The sequence below is a fragment of the Apostichopus japonicus genome, chromosome 16 (assembly GCF_037975245.1).
Source record: "Apostichopus japonicus isolate 1M-3 chromosome 16, ASM3797524v1, whole genome shotgun sequence".
NCBI lineage: Eukaryota > Metazoa > Echinodermata > Holothuroidea > Aspidochirotida > Stichopodidae > Apostichopus > Apostichopus japonicus.
The window spans coordinates 32,995,414-33,008,364 of NC_092576.1; the positions used below are offsets into that span (position 1 = coordinate 32,995,414).

General features: G+C 36.4%; 1 protein-coding gene and 1 long non-coding RNA gene across 7 annotated transcripts in view; one reads left to right on the top strand and one right to left on the bottom strand.

Moving 5' to 3' along the window:
• LOC139982675 (uncharacterized) overlaps positions 1 to 3,339 on the top strand; it is a 29,625-nt gene extending 26,286 nt beyond the window's left edge. For 4 of the 6 annotated variants that reach the window (XR_011798238.1, XR_011798237.1, XR_011798234.1 and 1 more), the window contains 4 exons: positions 132 to 330; positions 769 to 824; positions 2,405 to 2,603; positions 3,042 to 3,339. This is a non-coding gene — a long non-coding RNA (uncharacterized lncRNA). The remainder of the gene's footprint in view (positions 1 to 131; positions 331 to 768; positions 825 to 2,404; positions 2,604 to 3,041) is intronic. The other 2 variants (XR_011798236.1, XR_011798235.1) reach the window with 1 other exon arrangement.
• A 2,186-nt stretch (positions 3,340 to 5,525) lies between these two features.
• LOC139982124 (uncharacterized) overlaps positions 5,526 to 12,951 on the bottom strand; it is a 40,108-nt gene continuing 32,682 nt past the window's right edge. The window contains exons 15-19 of the mRNA XM_071994702.1: positions 11,316 to 11,392; positions 9,627 to 9,691; positions 8,877 to 8,924; positions 8,335 to 8,360; positions 5,526 to 7,542 (exon numbers count right to left, since the gene is read on the bottom strand). Coding sequence (XP_071850803.1) covers positions 7,452 to 7,542; positions 8,335 to 8,360; positions 8,877 to 8,924; positions 9,627 to 9,691; positions 11,316 to 11,392 — 307 coding nt within the window. The 3' untranslated portion in view covers positions 5,526 to 7,451. The remainder of the gene's footprint in view (positions 7,543 to 8,334; positions 8,361 to 8,876; positions 8,925 to 9,626; positions 9,692 to 11,315; positions 11,393 to 12,951) is intronic.

The following is a 12,951-nucleotide window of genomic DNA, read 5'->3' on the forward strand; positions in this document are numbered from 1 at the left end:
AGAGAATGTTTTGAGTCTTATTTAGCAAATAATCCACAAAGGTATGCATATTCTGCTTCTGCCAATGTGCATCAAGGGGTTTTTGAGCCTATTCACTCCTCATTAGTTTTCTGTTGTTTTGTCAATTTCAGAGAAAGTTGATGTGCTAAGTCCTCAGCATGCACAGCGATATACTTTGAATGGGTGCGGTATCAATGGACTCAACTGGTTAGATGAGGTAACAACAAATCCCAAACAACTCTGACAGCAGAAAGAGATATCCTGATGCTTCCATGGGAGATCTACTGTAGTAACTATAGGAACCAGTGCTTGCCACCAATGGAGAATAAGGTAATTTGACGTTGTTGTTCTCTGCCGAGCAACAAATTTGAATATTTTATCATGAAATGTGCCCCCCTATCCACCTCTCTTCTCTTATAACTGTCTTTAATACATTGTAACAACCTATGCAAAAACCTTTAAATGGACTGGATATGCTATTGAGGTGAACAGTGTATCTAGATAGCATTCCAGTAAGCTTTCCTTTTTGACTGCTGTAATACTGTTACAGTGAGGCTGTTGTTTACAAATCCCGATGATCCAGTTTTGGCAAAGAACACCTTCAATTCTCTTCTTTTATTCTTAGTAACTTAACAGTTGCACTGGAGTGACATGCAATATCAGTTTAACATGTTCCAAACAGTTCAGGAATACATTGGGGTATGTCCTGTGGGTCAGTTTGTGAGGAATCTGCTGAGCTAAACAAAAGTAGTTTTCATCACTTTTCAGAGCCAGAGACGAAAAAGCCCTCACCGCTAACCCTTCTATGGATGATGTTTCTGCAGGTAGGGCAAGCCAGACCAAGTGGATTGTGATCAGGGATACCAATAATACCTGCAAGAATCATAGATGCACCCAAATTGGTCAAGCTTCTCAAAATTGGTGACTGGAAGTGTTGTTGCAGACATAGACCTGGTTACTGCTTACACAGTATTGCTCATATGTGTATTTACACACTGCACCGTGCATACTGAAATCTCTGAAAATACATCTTTATGGACCTAAAATGATAATTGCATATAATTCTGTTGTGGTTTATATTGTGACGACTATGAAAAGCATCATTTTGGAAAAAAAAAAAAAATTCAACTCTCACTTAATTAAGGTGGCATACTCCTATTAGAGTCTATATCAATCCGCTCGATTGTTCTCCTTCAGGAAAAGTGCCAAAAAGCAGCGGGAGAACATCTTTTGTGACCTGTTATCAATCATAATCTAGTTTTTTGTGGCTTTCATGTTGAAGAGCATGAATGGAAGTACATGTGGTGAAAAAATTGGGTCAATTGAGGCAATTTTAGACCCCTTTAGGCTTCCCAGGAGCAGCGTAGGAAATTTGTTTACCACTGAGTGAAGAGGTTTGTTTACAAGTGACGAAAACTTCCGGCTCGGATAGCAAAAAATTTTCACGGTCATGGTACGGAAAATTGATGGTGCCATGAAAGGCCAACTTGTCAGCTATCCGGTGATGGGTAGCGTTAAGCTAGTGAAAACTTCTATCTAGACTTAGAGACCACATTACTTTTGTGATTTAGTGTGTAAGTCAATGGGGCTTTTAATGGGCGTATGCTACCTTAAGCAAAAATGCCAAATTTTTCATTTTAAGTGCTAGAAGTCCCAATTTTGGATCAAAGTAGTTGCTATGGTGTGTAAAAATGGTTTTCAAGCAAACGTCAGAAAATTTCACGCTTGGGTGATTTTTACGCATAAATTAGTATTACAGCCTTAAAGTACCACAAAGAGCATGTGCGTGTCCATACATTAGACTAGAACAGCCTTCTGAGCATTTCTAACCAGTTTTCCTCCCCAATAAACTATTGGGTCATTAAGCCTTGACCTACCAAAGCTTCCGTATTACGATTCCTGCCTTGAATCTGCTAAGTAGGTGCCAAATGCACGAAATTCAAAATCCTTCAGAATCAGACCAAAATGCCTGCAGTGTGTTTGACGTGAACGACTAAGTTCAGTGAAATTTGACATCTGTGGGCACCTAAAGTACATGGTAATCATACTTTGGGTTATTTTTGCTAAAGTTGGAAGTACCTGGTGTTTAACTAAGGACAAAAACTCAGTTTCAATGCATGAAATACCCCTAATGTTGTTAGCTTAGGCCTAGGCCTCAGGTTCATAATGGCGCTACGTTAGTATCCTAGACCAAGTCTACACCAGCTGTAGCACAATGTTGTATGAGGTCTGTATCCTAAGTGGAGTGGCTGCTGAGGGCTAATACCTTGCACAGAGAATGTTTTGAGTCTTATTTAGCAAATAATCCACAAAGGTATGCATATTCTGCTTCTGCCAATGTGCATCAAGGGGTTTTTGAGCCTATTCACTCCTCATTAGTTTTCTGTTGTTTTGTCAATTTCAGAGAAAGTTGATGTGCTAAGTCCTCAGCATGCACAGCGATATACTTTGAATGGGTGCGGTATCAATGGACTCAACTGGTTAGATGAGGTAACAACAAATCCCAAACAACTCTGACAGCAGAAAGAGATATCCTGATGCTTCCATGGGAGATCTACTGTAGTAACTATAGGAACCAGTGCTTGCCACCAATGGAGAATAAGGTAATTTGACGTTGTTGTTCTCTGCCGAGCAACAAATTTGAATATTTTATCATGAAATGTGCCCCCCTATCCACCTCTCTTCTCTTATAACTGTCTTTAATACATTGTAACAACCTATGCAAAAACCTTTAAATGGACTGGATATGCTATTGAGGTGAACAGTGTATCTAGATAGCATTCCAGTAAGCTTTCCTTTTTGACTGCTGTAATACTGTTACAGTGAGGCTGTTGTTTACAAATCCCGATGATCCAGTTTTGGCAAAGAACACCTTCAATTCTCTTCTTTTATTCTTAGTAACTTAACAGTTGCACTGGAGTGACATGCAATATCAGTTTAACATGTTCCAAACAGTTCAGGAATACATTGGGGTATGTCCTGTGGGTCAGTTTGTGAGGAATCTGCTGAGCTAAACAAAAGTAGTTTTCATCACTTTTCAGAGCCAGAGACGAAAAAGCCCTCACCGCTAACCCTTCTATGGATGATGTTTCTGCAGGTAGGGCAAGCCAGACCAAGTGGATTGTGATCAGGGATACCAATAATACCTGCAAGAATCATAGATGCACCCAAATTGGTCAAGCTTCTCAAAATTGGTGACTGGAAGTGTTGTTGCAGACATAGACCTGGTTACTGCTTACACAGTATTGCTCATATGTGTATTTACACACTGCACCGTGCATACTGAAATCTCTGAAAATACATCTTTATGGACCTAAAATGATAATTGCATATAATTCTGTTGTGGTTTATATTGTGACGACTATGAAAAGCATCATTTTGGAAAAAAAAAAAAAATTCAACTCTCACTTAATTAAGGTGGCATACTCCTATTAGAGTCTATATCAATCCGCTCGATTGTTCTCCTTCAGGAAAAGTGCCAAAAAGCAGCGGGAGAACATCTTTTGTGACCTGTTATCAATCATAATCTAGTTTTTTGTGGCTTTCATGTTGAAGAGCATGAATGGAAGTACATGTGGTGAAAAAATTGGGTCAATTGAGGCAATTTTAGACCCCTTTAGGCTTCCCAGGAGCAGCGTAGGAAATTTGTTTACCACTGAGTGAAGAGGTTTGTTTACAAGTGACGAAAACTTCCGGCTCGGATAGCAAAAAATTTTCACGGTCATGGTACGGAAAATTGATGGTGCCATGAAAGGCCAACTTGTCAGCTATCCGGTGATGGGTAGCGTTAAGCTAGTGAAAACTTCTATCTAGACTTAGAGACCACATTACTTTTGTGATTTAGTGTGTAAGTCAACGGGGCTTTTAATGGGCGTATGCTACCTTAAAGGTGACATCATAACCTATTAACCATTACTCAATTTGACCTGTCACTGATACTCTGTATAAAGTGCCCAGAATTGAAATATCAGGACTTCTTGTTTGCTCAGTCAAGAAAGCTGTTGTGTGTATTTTCTTACGAATTATTATAAAAATTCCACAAAAAGAAGTAATGAGATGGTTATAAGATTTGTAACTTAAACAAGTATTTTGTTCAGCTAGAATTCGAACTTTTAAGTTTAGGAGTCGGGACCGAATAATTATTGTACCCAATAGTTCAACTAATTCAACCTCTAGCGAACAAACCTATGAATGTTTACGTCGCTATACAGTGATCCATGATACTGTACATTTGGCTGGACCATTCTCGAGGAGGGGCGTTCCAGATTTCCTGAACATTTCAGAACGACTAACTTCGTGTTATTAATTGACAGCGCACATGATGAATATGTACAGGTATTGCTGCCGTTGCATGTTCAACGACTGCATGAGTAAACAATGTAGGTATCGCACCACAATCGGAGTAGTGCACGTCCACCTGAGAGGTTAATCATTGTCGGAATATAGCCCTAAAGTGAACTTCCGTATTGATTTTTTTGGGACATTTTCTGAGTCATCACCATTATTTCTTATGCTTGGATGTTAACATGGATGGTCTAAAATTCTGGAGGATTGAAAGTTTTAGAATATCTTGGGCGAAACAAGAAGATTCCGCAGCGACAGCTGGAAAGCACTATAATGATAAACTTAGAGCTCTTCTAGCTCAAAATCTAAATGGTGGAAAAGGTTGAAATGTTTCACGATCGCCCAAGCCATTAGATACCATATGGGGTGAGTAGGACATGTCATTTGAGAACTTCTATCTATGCTCTAGCGGCCTTGGAATGTGACGAGTTTATAGTGTGTAGTTTAAGTTTGGGAGCAATTAATTGTGGTGCGATACCTGTAAATACTTCATTGTATGACTTGAGAGCAATACAGCTCTGATCGAGAAATGACAAGGAGCGCGAAATGTGACAAAATATCACTTGAACATACTATACGATTTTTAATGGATTTAGTTTAAATGATATTGGTAATCCTAAATGTGAGGCGTTATGTTAGATATTTTCGCCGTCATCCTCTTTTTTCTTCTGATTAAGTGAAATCTGCGATACATAAATGTAACTTTAAAGAAAAGTAAATAATTTTGATACATGAAGAATGACCGATAAAGAAGTAAAATAAAAGATTTTCAATTAGTAGTAGTTTGTGTGGCATTTTGCAATTCCTTAACAGCAAACTTTTGAAAATCTGACAAAACTGAAATGAGTGTCTATGACGCGGGAGACTCTGTAATATTATTGGTCAGATTAATCCTTGAATTGATCTAAATTTGGATCAATGAGACCAGTCCATCATGACTACCACGTCAATGACTGGTGAACTTTCACATCCTCCTTATTTCCTCACTAAATCATTTGCACCCATGCTAAAGGCCTTGCTTTTGAGCCCTTCTTTGTGAGATTACGAGATGGTACTCCCGATAGCACGGAGTAGCGTGGGTAAGCAGATAGGGAATACTGATCTTGCATTGGGGTTTAGTAACGGTTAGGCTAAGAAGCCTTCATATCAGTTTCAATAACTCTAATAAATGATTAAATAGGTCAAGATGATTATCTTTATTTGTTCTCACATAGTTCTTGAATAAGTGATTTCAAAAACAAAATGACTTCTCCCAGGTTACTTACAAAGTCGTCATGTAAAAAAAACAAAATTTTATAAAACCTTCTGGTACACATCACCACTTTTAAAATATTACTATTGCTCTATTTAATTAAATGCTTCAAAGAACCAATCACAAGTGAAGTCAATATATTTCCAGTTAGCTCGGTCTGACGTACACGCATGTTCCCTGATATTAAAAGCATTTGCCTATAGTATCATTGTTCTGAAAGACTAAAATGTAGGTATTACAAAATATTTTTTGTATACAAATTCTTAGCCTGTTCTTTATATCCAAAGTTAAAAACTGGATTTAATACGTTCCAAGGATGCAGCAAACGAAGTTAGCTTAAATGTATTGCATGCCATAACATGACATTCTCTTAAAGAGAATGTGAAAATGTATATAACAATAGTGGATGCAAGAGAGATCTCATGAAGTGTTAATATACAATATAAAACTGCATTGGCAATTATAGTAAATTGCCTAAAATATCAAACATATCAAAATTGATTACGAATAAAAACAAAATGAACGCAAACCAATGCCTTTTTTCTAAAGGGTAGGGATTGCGATCAGAACCAGAGAGCCATTGTGAAACAAAATGATGACTTTTCACGGCACAATAAGTTGGCACAAAAGACCTGTCATAGTTAATAGATAATATGTATCAGTTCATGGACCAAAATAATATCCTAAAAGATGAAAAGGCTTCATATGGCCTACTAGTAACAAAAACAAACATAATTGTGAAGATGTTAACAAATTGAGGTAACATTTTGTGTTTTGTGTGTGTGAGTGTTATTGTAGATGTAATATTGTAGTTTCTTGGATGATTTTTTGAAAATCGACAATGCAAATATAAAGTGAGTTTGGTACATTTATGCTTAAACAGTAAACAAAGTGCTAACTTCCGACTTTGATGAGATTTATAAGAATAATATTATAAGTTGAATTGTATCAGTCATAAACGTGCTCGGCTGCTTCATTCTCTGCTTGATGAGAATTGTTAAATTTGTTAAATTTAAATTGTTTTATACTGAACACTTTTACAAATTACACAAAGTGTTTGATCTCTTAACCATTTCTAAGTAGTCGATAATGGATTCTTCTCTTCTTGGTCATTTTTCCCTATAATAAGACCTCGAATAAGCTATGTTGTAATCAAATCTCCACCACATCAATAACGTTGTTGGTCATGACGAAATAGTGTAATTTCATGTGCCACAAACGTTTAATGTTATTCTTCATACCTTCTTTACTTAAGTTACGTATGTGAAGAGCGTAAGTTACGTGAATAAAGAGTGGAACTGAAAAGTTCAATGTAATATCAATTAAGTGCATTGGTAATAATTTGAAACAAAATGTTGAACTGCAAAATTGTAAGCAATGGTTACATCGAATGAAAATGGGTGTGATTCCTGCATGGCCACACGATATGCAATGTATCCATTTGAACATGCACCCTTTAATACGACTGCCATAACAGTTTACCTGCCTCGAGCATTTTAATAGGCTCTCACAGTAGATCACAGCTTCTGACTAGCGACCCCAGAAGAAATGTCAATTTAGGAATCATTAACACATTAAGGCTGGGTACCTCAGTTTCTATACCGCATTAGTTGTGATGCTGAGGTGACTGGTTCAAATCTGTCCATTAAAATTGTTATTTGCTCTTCTCCATCAAAATGAGCATGTGTTATAGTTTCACTACTCAATGTACTTGAACATAATACCTACTTAATCCAAGCCAAGAATGTTGCACTTATTTAGTCATTTACTTCAATCGTTCATTCAGTACCAATGTTATAAGATCGTTGTTGATTCCTGTACTGATTTATACTGATGTGGCAGTTACGTGGCTGATTTATACTGATGTGGCAGTTAGAAGTGGCGTCAGTGTATCATCATCTGGTACCTTCAGTTTCCTTTCTCTAGCCTTTTGACAGTCTGTACCCCTGTAGTAAGATAAATTGCAACAGTTGCAACGAAATGTAATCATAGATCTACGTTACAATGCAAATAAAAATACACATTTTTTTACCCAATTCTATTCAAGAAAATATAGTTTTGGCTTTGCTGGTTTGAACAGGCTGCAGTGACGTCATCTATAATACATTCTTAAAAAGATATTGTTATGTATACTATATATATATATATATATATATATATCAATTACGTATGGCCGTTACTGCATCCTATTTGATATACACAACTTACATACAAGTGTGTATCCTTTGTTTATCTGAAACCTATAAGTAGTATATATCATGCTACCTCAGGGGGGGGAGGGGGGGTTGAAGTAGCACAATGTATACTACTCCCTTATTGGTCAAGCCTGTCTATAGAAAAACAGTCCTCACTCAGGCATTAATAGTTTGTTACTTGATAGCATAAACTACCCCATAAGGATTCATCCTTGAGTGCACCTATTTAATTGACCAGTCACCTATAAGATTGTTAACACAAGTGCCCACATGGCCAGATTTACTTTCCAGTGTGCGATGAAAAGTTTGGCTTGACACTGAAATGATACACTGTGTGTTTAATCGTGAATTTGTGCAGAAGAGCGTTCAGTATGGCTAGCATTACCAACTCCGGTAGATATTCCATCTCCCTTTTTTTGGCCAAAAACAGGGGATTTGGGTGGTATTTGCTATAAGCAGGGATGGTCGTAATGATGGGGGTTTGTGTATTTTAACTCAATAAATCACAAATCGTACGAAAAAATACACATAAAAATTACTTACTGCCATACTTCCTGGAATTCCCTAACCTGTACGAAAGAAGTAAATCAGAAATGATAGCTGTAAGTTTATCGGACAAAATAATTCAATTTTCAAAAGTATGGCTATTAGGGATTTGTGATTAGAAAATATTGAGCAATCAACTGAATGTTATCCTTACTTTTTCATAGTAATATGATTTAATAGTGTAACATTAAGAAGCCAATTGTTTGGTATGTCTTTGTATTTACCTATTATATAACTCTAATGAATCCGTGAATCACTAATGTTTTCTAAGATCTAGTAGCTGCCTTATGTAACTTATATTTAGACAACAAAACTCCACATTTCCTATTTGCGATATGTAATCTATTCTTTTGATTTCAAGGTGCACACAGCAACCATCTTTTTTAAATCGTTCCTTTCAAACATTATTATATTTCTATACATGCCAAAAAATGTTCAGATTATTTTGTAGGTTAAAGATAAATCTCCTCCATTACATTGTTAAGTGAGATTAAATCAATGATTGTGTGTATTGTAATACATTATACTTAACTACCTACCTCCTTGCTGTAAACTGCATCTGTCACATCGAGCGTACGATCATCATACTATAAGTTAGATACAATAGGAAGGTTTATGAGCTTTACCAATATGACGTCACAAAATCACTCCAACAGTTATGAGGCGAATCAAGAATTAATTTTCATTTCAATTCAAACAAAGAAGGAAATTTGCTACAAGAAAAATGTTACTTTGGGATGAATACCAGAGATGCTTGGGTCAAAGTAATATCAATAATATCCGTCATGTGAAACTTTGAAGACATTAATATACAAACTGCAATAAGGAGCATGTATCTGGTCATTTACAGGAACAAAGGTGACAAGAATGAATGATCTATCAACTGTTCTTTGTTGCCTCTTAATCTTTTTGATATTTATGTAACGGTATCGTAGACTAACGCTGATCCAAAGTTAATGTAAAGACTATATGATACTGGACACACACGCAGCAGCAGTTGTAACTGACAGTGTGAAGCAAATGATTCTGGATTCGAAAACTCAACTGTAATACAGTAGATAATTGCATGAGGTTTTCAGATTTTCAGAAAACATGAAAACAAACCGGTTAAACATTTTTTCATATACCCCTGAACTGTTAATTGAAATACAATCAATCGTATACGAACACTGGCCACAGTAAGGTTGTACTGACATGATGTTATTATGTTTAATTTTCTTTGTTACTTGATTCATTCATGTGAGTCCACAGGTTAGTGGAACATGTTTTAATAAGTTCTTAATACTCACCATCCATTGACCAGATTCAAGGTTGAGGTCATAAATTTTGCCACTATCGTACGGTAACCAAGTGACTAAAATGAAAGAGGTAACAATGCCATGATTAACAAAATAAAACAAACAACATCATTATTTCACTCCCAGACATCCCAATGACCTACACTACAGTCACATAAGCCTTGAGAAATGTGTTGTGAAGAGATTTTACAAGAATCTGCTGAGCCCAGCTATTTTACATTATTACATTAACATGTAGAACATGTGCAATCAAGTCAGAAGGGCACGTTTTGACATCATTCTCTGTTCTGTTATCGAGTGAAAATGTAACTTTCATTTATGCTGAAAGCTTTGAAACGGGATAAACCAGTTTGTGTATCATTGTTTCTTAAAAACATTTAACCTGACATTCTTTAGAAAAGCATATCATTGGATTATAGTTAGATGATGGTCTCCCCTTCACTGGCATGTATCATGCAATAGGCCAATGTGTGATGCACAGCATATGTAAGATACTGGACATATTTCATGTTAACCCTGATCTGGAGATATTCCCAGTCTTAAATTACTCTCACTGCATAATGTTATTGTAACTGTAGAACTTCCTGAGTCTGCATGGTTCTTAATTCCTCACCATATCTATGTGGTGGTATGTTTGTATTAAGACACCTACTGTAGTGTATGTATAATTGTCTAGCAGTGACAGACACTTTGAATACAGAAGTCAAAACAACAACATCTCAGCCAGCTGTACCACCTCTATTGAGTCTTGTATCAAACTTATTACTGCATAGCTATGTAGCATTTATATATTAGAAAAAATACATCTACTGAATATAAGACTACACACTTTAACCTTCCCAACCATACCATGAAATTACATGTCCCTACAGGGGATTGTTTCCTTAGGTAGCCACCCTGACCTAGTACGAAACAGCAGAGAGAGACTGTGGATGCAAAGCCTTCACACCATTCAACCTCATGAGCTCCACATTCAGGAAGGACATGACTAACTTTTCTGCTGTCCACGCCCCCCTTTCTCCCCTGTCACTCCTCTTCCCGTAGCTCTCTTCCACCCCCTTTTTTTTTCTCCACACATTTCTGTCTTTGTCCTCCAGTTTATTCACTACCCTGTTCCCTTAATCCTCTCTTTGGATCTCCTACCTCTCCTCTTCCCCCCGTTGGTTTCTTTCTTCTCTCCATCCCTTGTCTATTAATCCTCTTACATCTATCTCTTTGTGTTCACCCTGCTCAATAACCAGTTTGTATTCTGTGTGTGTTTTTGTCCCTTCTGTTACTGGTACTTTTCATTTAGCCTCTGAAGAAGTTCTTGCTACTGTAGGATTGAAATGTCAGGCCAACTTATTTTTACACATTCTCTTACACAGGCTCCTTAGTGGATAAGCAGCATGCTAACAGTTTTATTTCATTTTGAATATAAAACAAGTTAGAAGGCTTGAGGTCTCCATCATATCAGAATCGTCTATAAATATACACCCATTTGCTTGACGTTTTACATATTTAATTTGTTATTTTAATGATAACTTCAGGCAACCAATGATAAGTAATACAATTTACATTATTGAATACAATGATTGGATGCTTTATTAATAGTAATCAGTATCAGATCATAACGTTAATGTACAAACTGTTGATGTTGATCAATCGACAGAGGTTAACCTGAGCATTCGCATAAAGTACCTTTCACTTTCCTCGACTTCAATATTGAAGGAATATCCTTAGCAGCGATAGACGGAGGTAACAGACAAAATAAGAACCTGTGAAATAATAAAGCACAACCATGAGTCGGTCAATTGCTTGAACACAATTCACAAAAAAGTTATAGGATTTCAAGTTTGGACATTTTTTCAGCCAATTAATGTCAATGACCTGAACGAGTAAAGCATTGACAATAACACAGACGATAAAGATAACCTGTATATCATATATAAACAATGAGTAAAAGCTATTCATTAGAAGGAAAGTCATTCAATGATATAGCATTTGTTTTGCGAGTCCCTAAAATGACTTATCTTCTTTACAATTAACTTGAACAAAGCACCACTTCTGATCCAAATGATGAGTTTAACAACTAGGCCAAGGTAAACAAGAGCATCAATGATGCAGTATCTCAATACTGGAAGTTTTAATTTTGATTCCTAATTTCAAATCTTTGCTCTGTCTCTACAATTATCAATATCAATCATGGTACAACAAATATATAACTTGCATTTTTGCTACTTTGCCACGAATAGTCTCTGCAGGTTACACTTTATCCTGCTAGTCTTACCTTTAGCGCTCACTGCCTGTTAGTCGAAAGAACGACGTTGCAAGGTTTAGTAATGTCATAGAATATTTAAGAACTTGTTTTTCATGTGGTATCCTTCATCTTAGGTCAGTCTCTGTTGGACTTTTTGGTCATATAGTTTGATGTCAATGACAACAGCCAAATTAGAAGAGGCGAACAACTCGACCATATTCTTGATGCCTGCCTTGAGAGCTAGGCCTATTGACCTACTGTATGTTACTGTAGACTGTAGTGGTGACTACCATCAAAACTGTGTCCACTTCTAGATATCAAAACAACCCACGTTTTTCCATCTCAATTTTTCGGACATGAAGATTTCATGGATTTATGACTTGGAAAAAATAATGTAAAAGAAGATTACAAGTTTTTATATGCAAGTGATGGGTGGCCTCCTCTTCCCCTAATAGCCACCTCAGTTCCTCTCCATTTTGTTATTTTATTTTAATTCTTTGTACATTTGATGTCAAACATTACAGGTTCAAAAGAAAGCTAAACATACTTCTTATAACCTTATACATCTTAGGCCTATATCCTTATAAATAAAACATAACCTTATACAATTTTTATAGTCTTATCAAAGTTGTGATGCTATGGCCGGCTCCTCTTTTATACGTACCCATCAAACAAACTTACCCTGGTCCTTCCTAGGAAAAGCTGTCTGAACACCAGTACAATGCTAATGTGGCTATCACTGAAAGCCTAATAGGCCTAGTGGCCTATATATTTTTAAATTGCACTAGGCCTACAGTAAGTAGCCTTCAGAAATACAAGAATGTGTATACGTAATTATACAAAATACATGAAGGGCAATCAAACAAACTTATCATGGCCCTTGCTCTGAAAAGCTACCTGAACACCATTATAGTGTTCAACCGATTATGCATAACAGAAAATACCGATTACTGATTATTTTTTTCATAATCGTACCGATTACGATTATTTGAAAATGAGAAAATATCCCGTTTATACGAAATCGGCAATAAAGTTTGACAGAAACAATTATTGTTGTGATTTTCCCCAGTTTCCTTT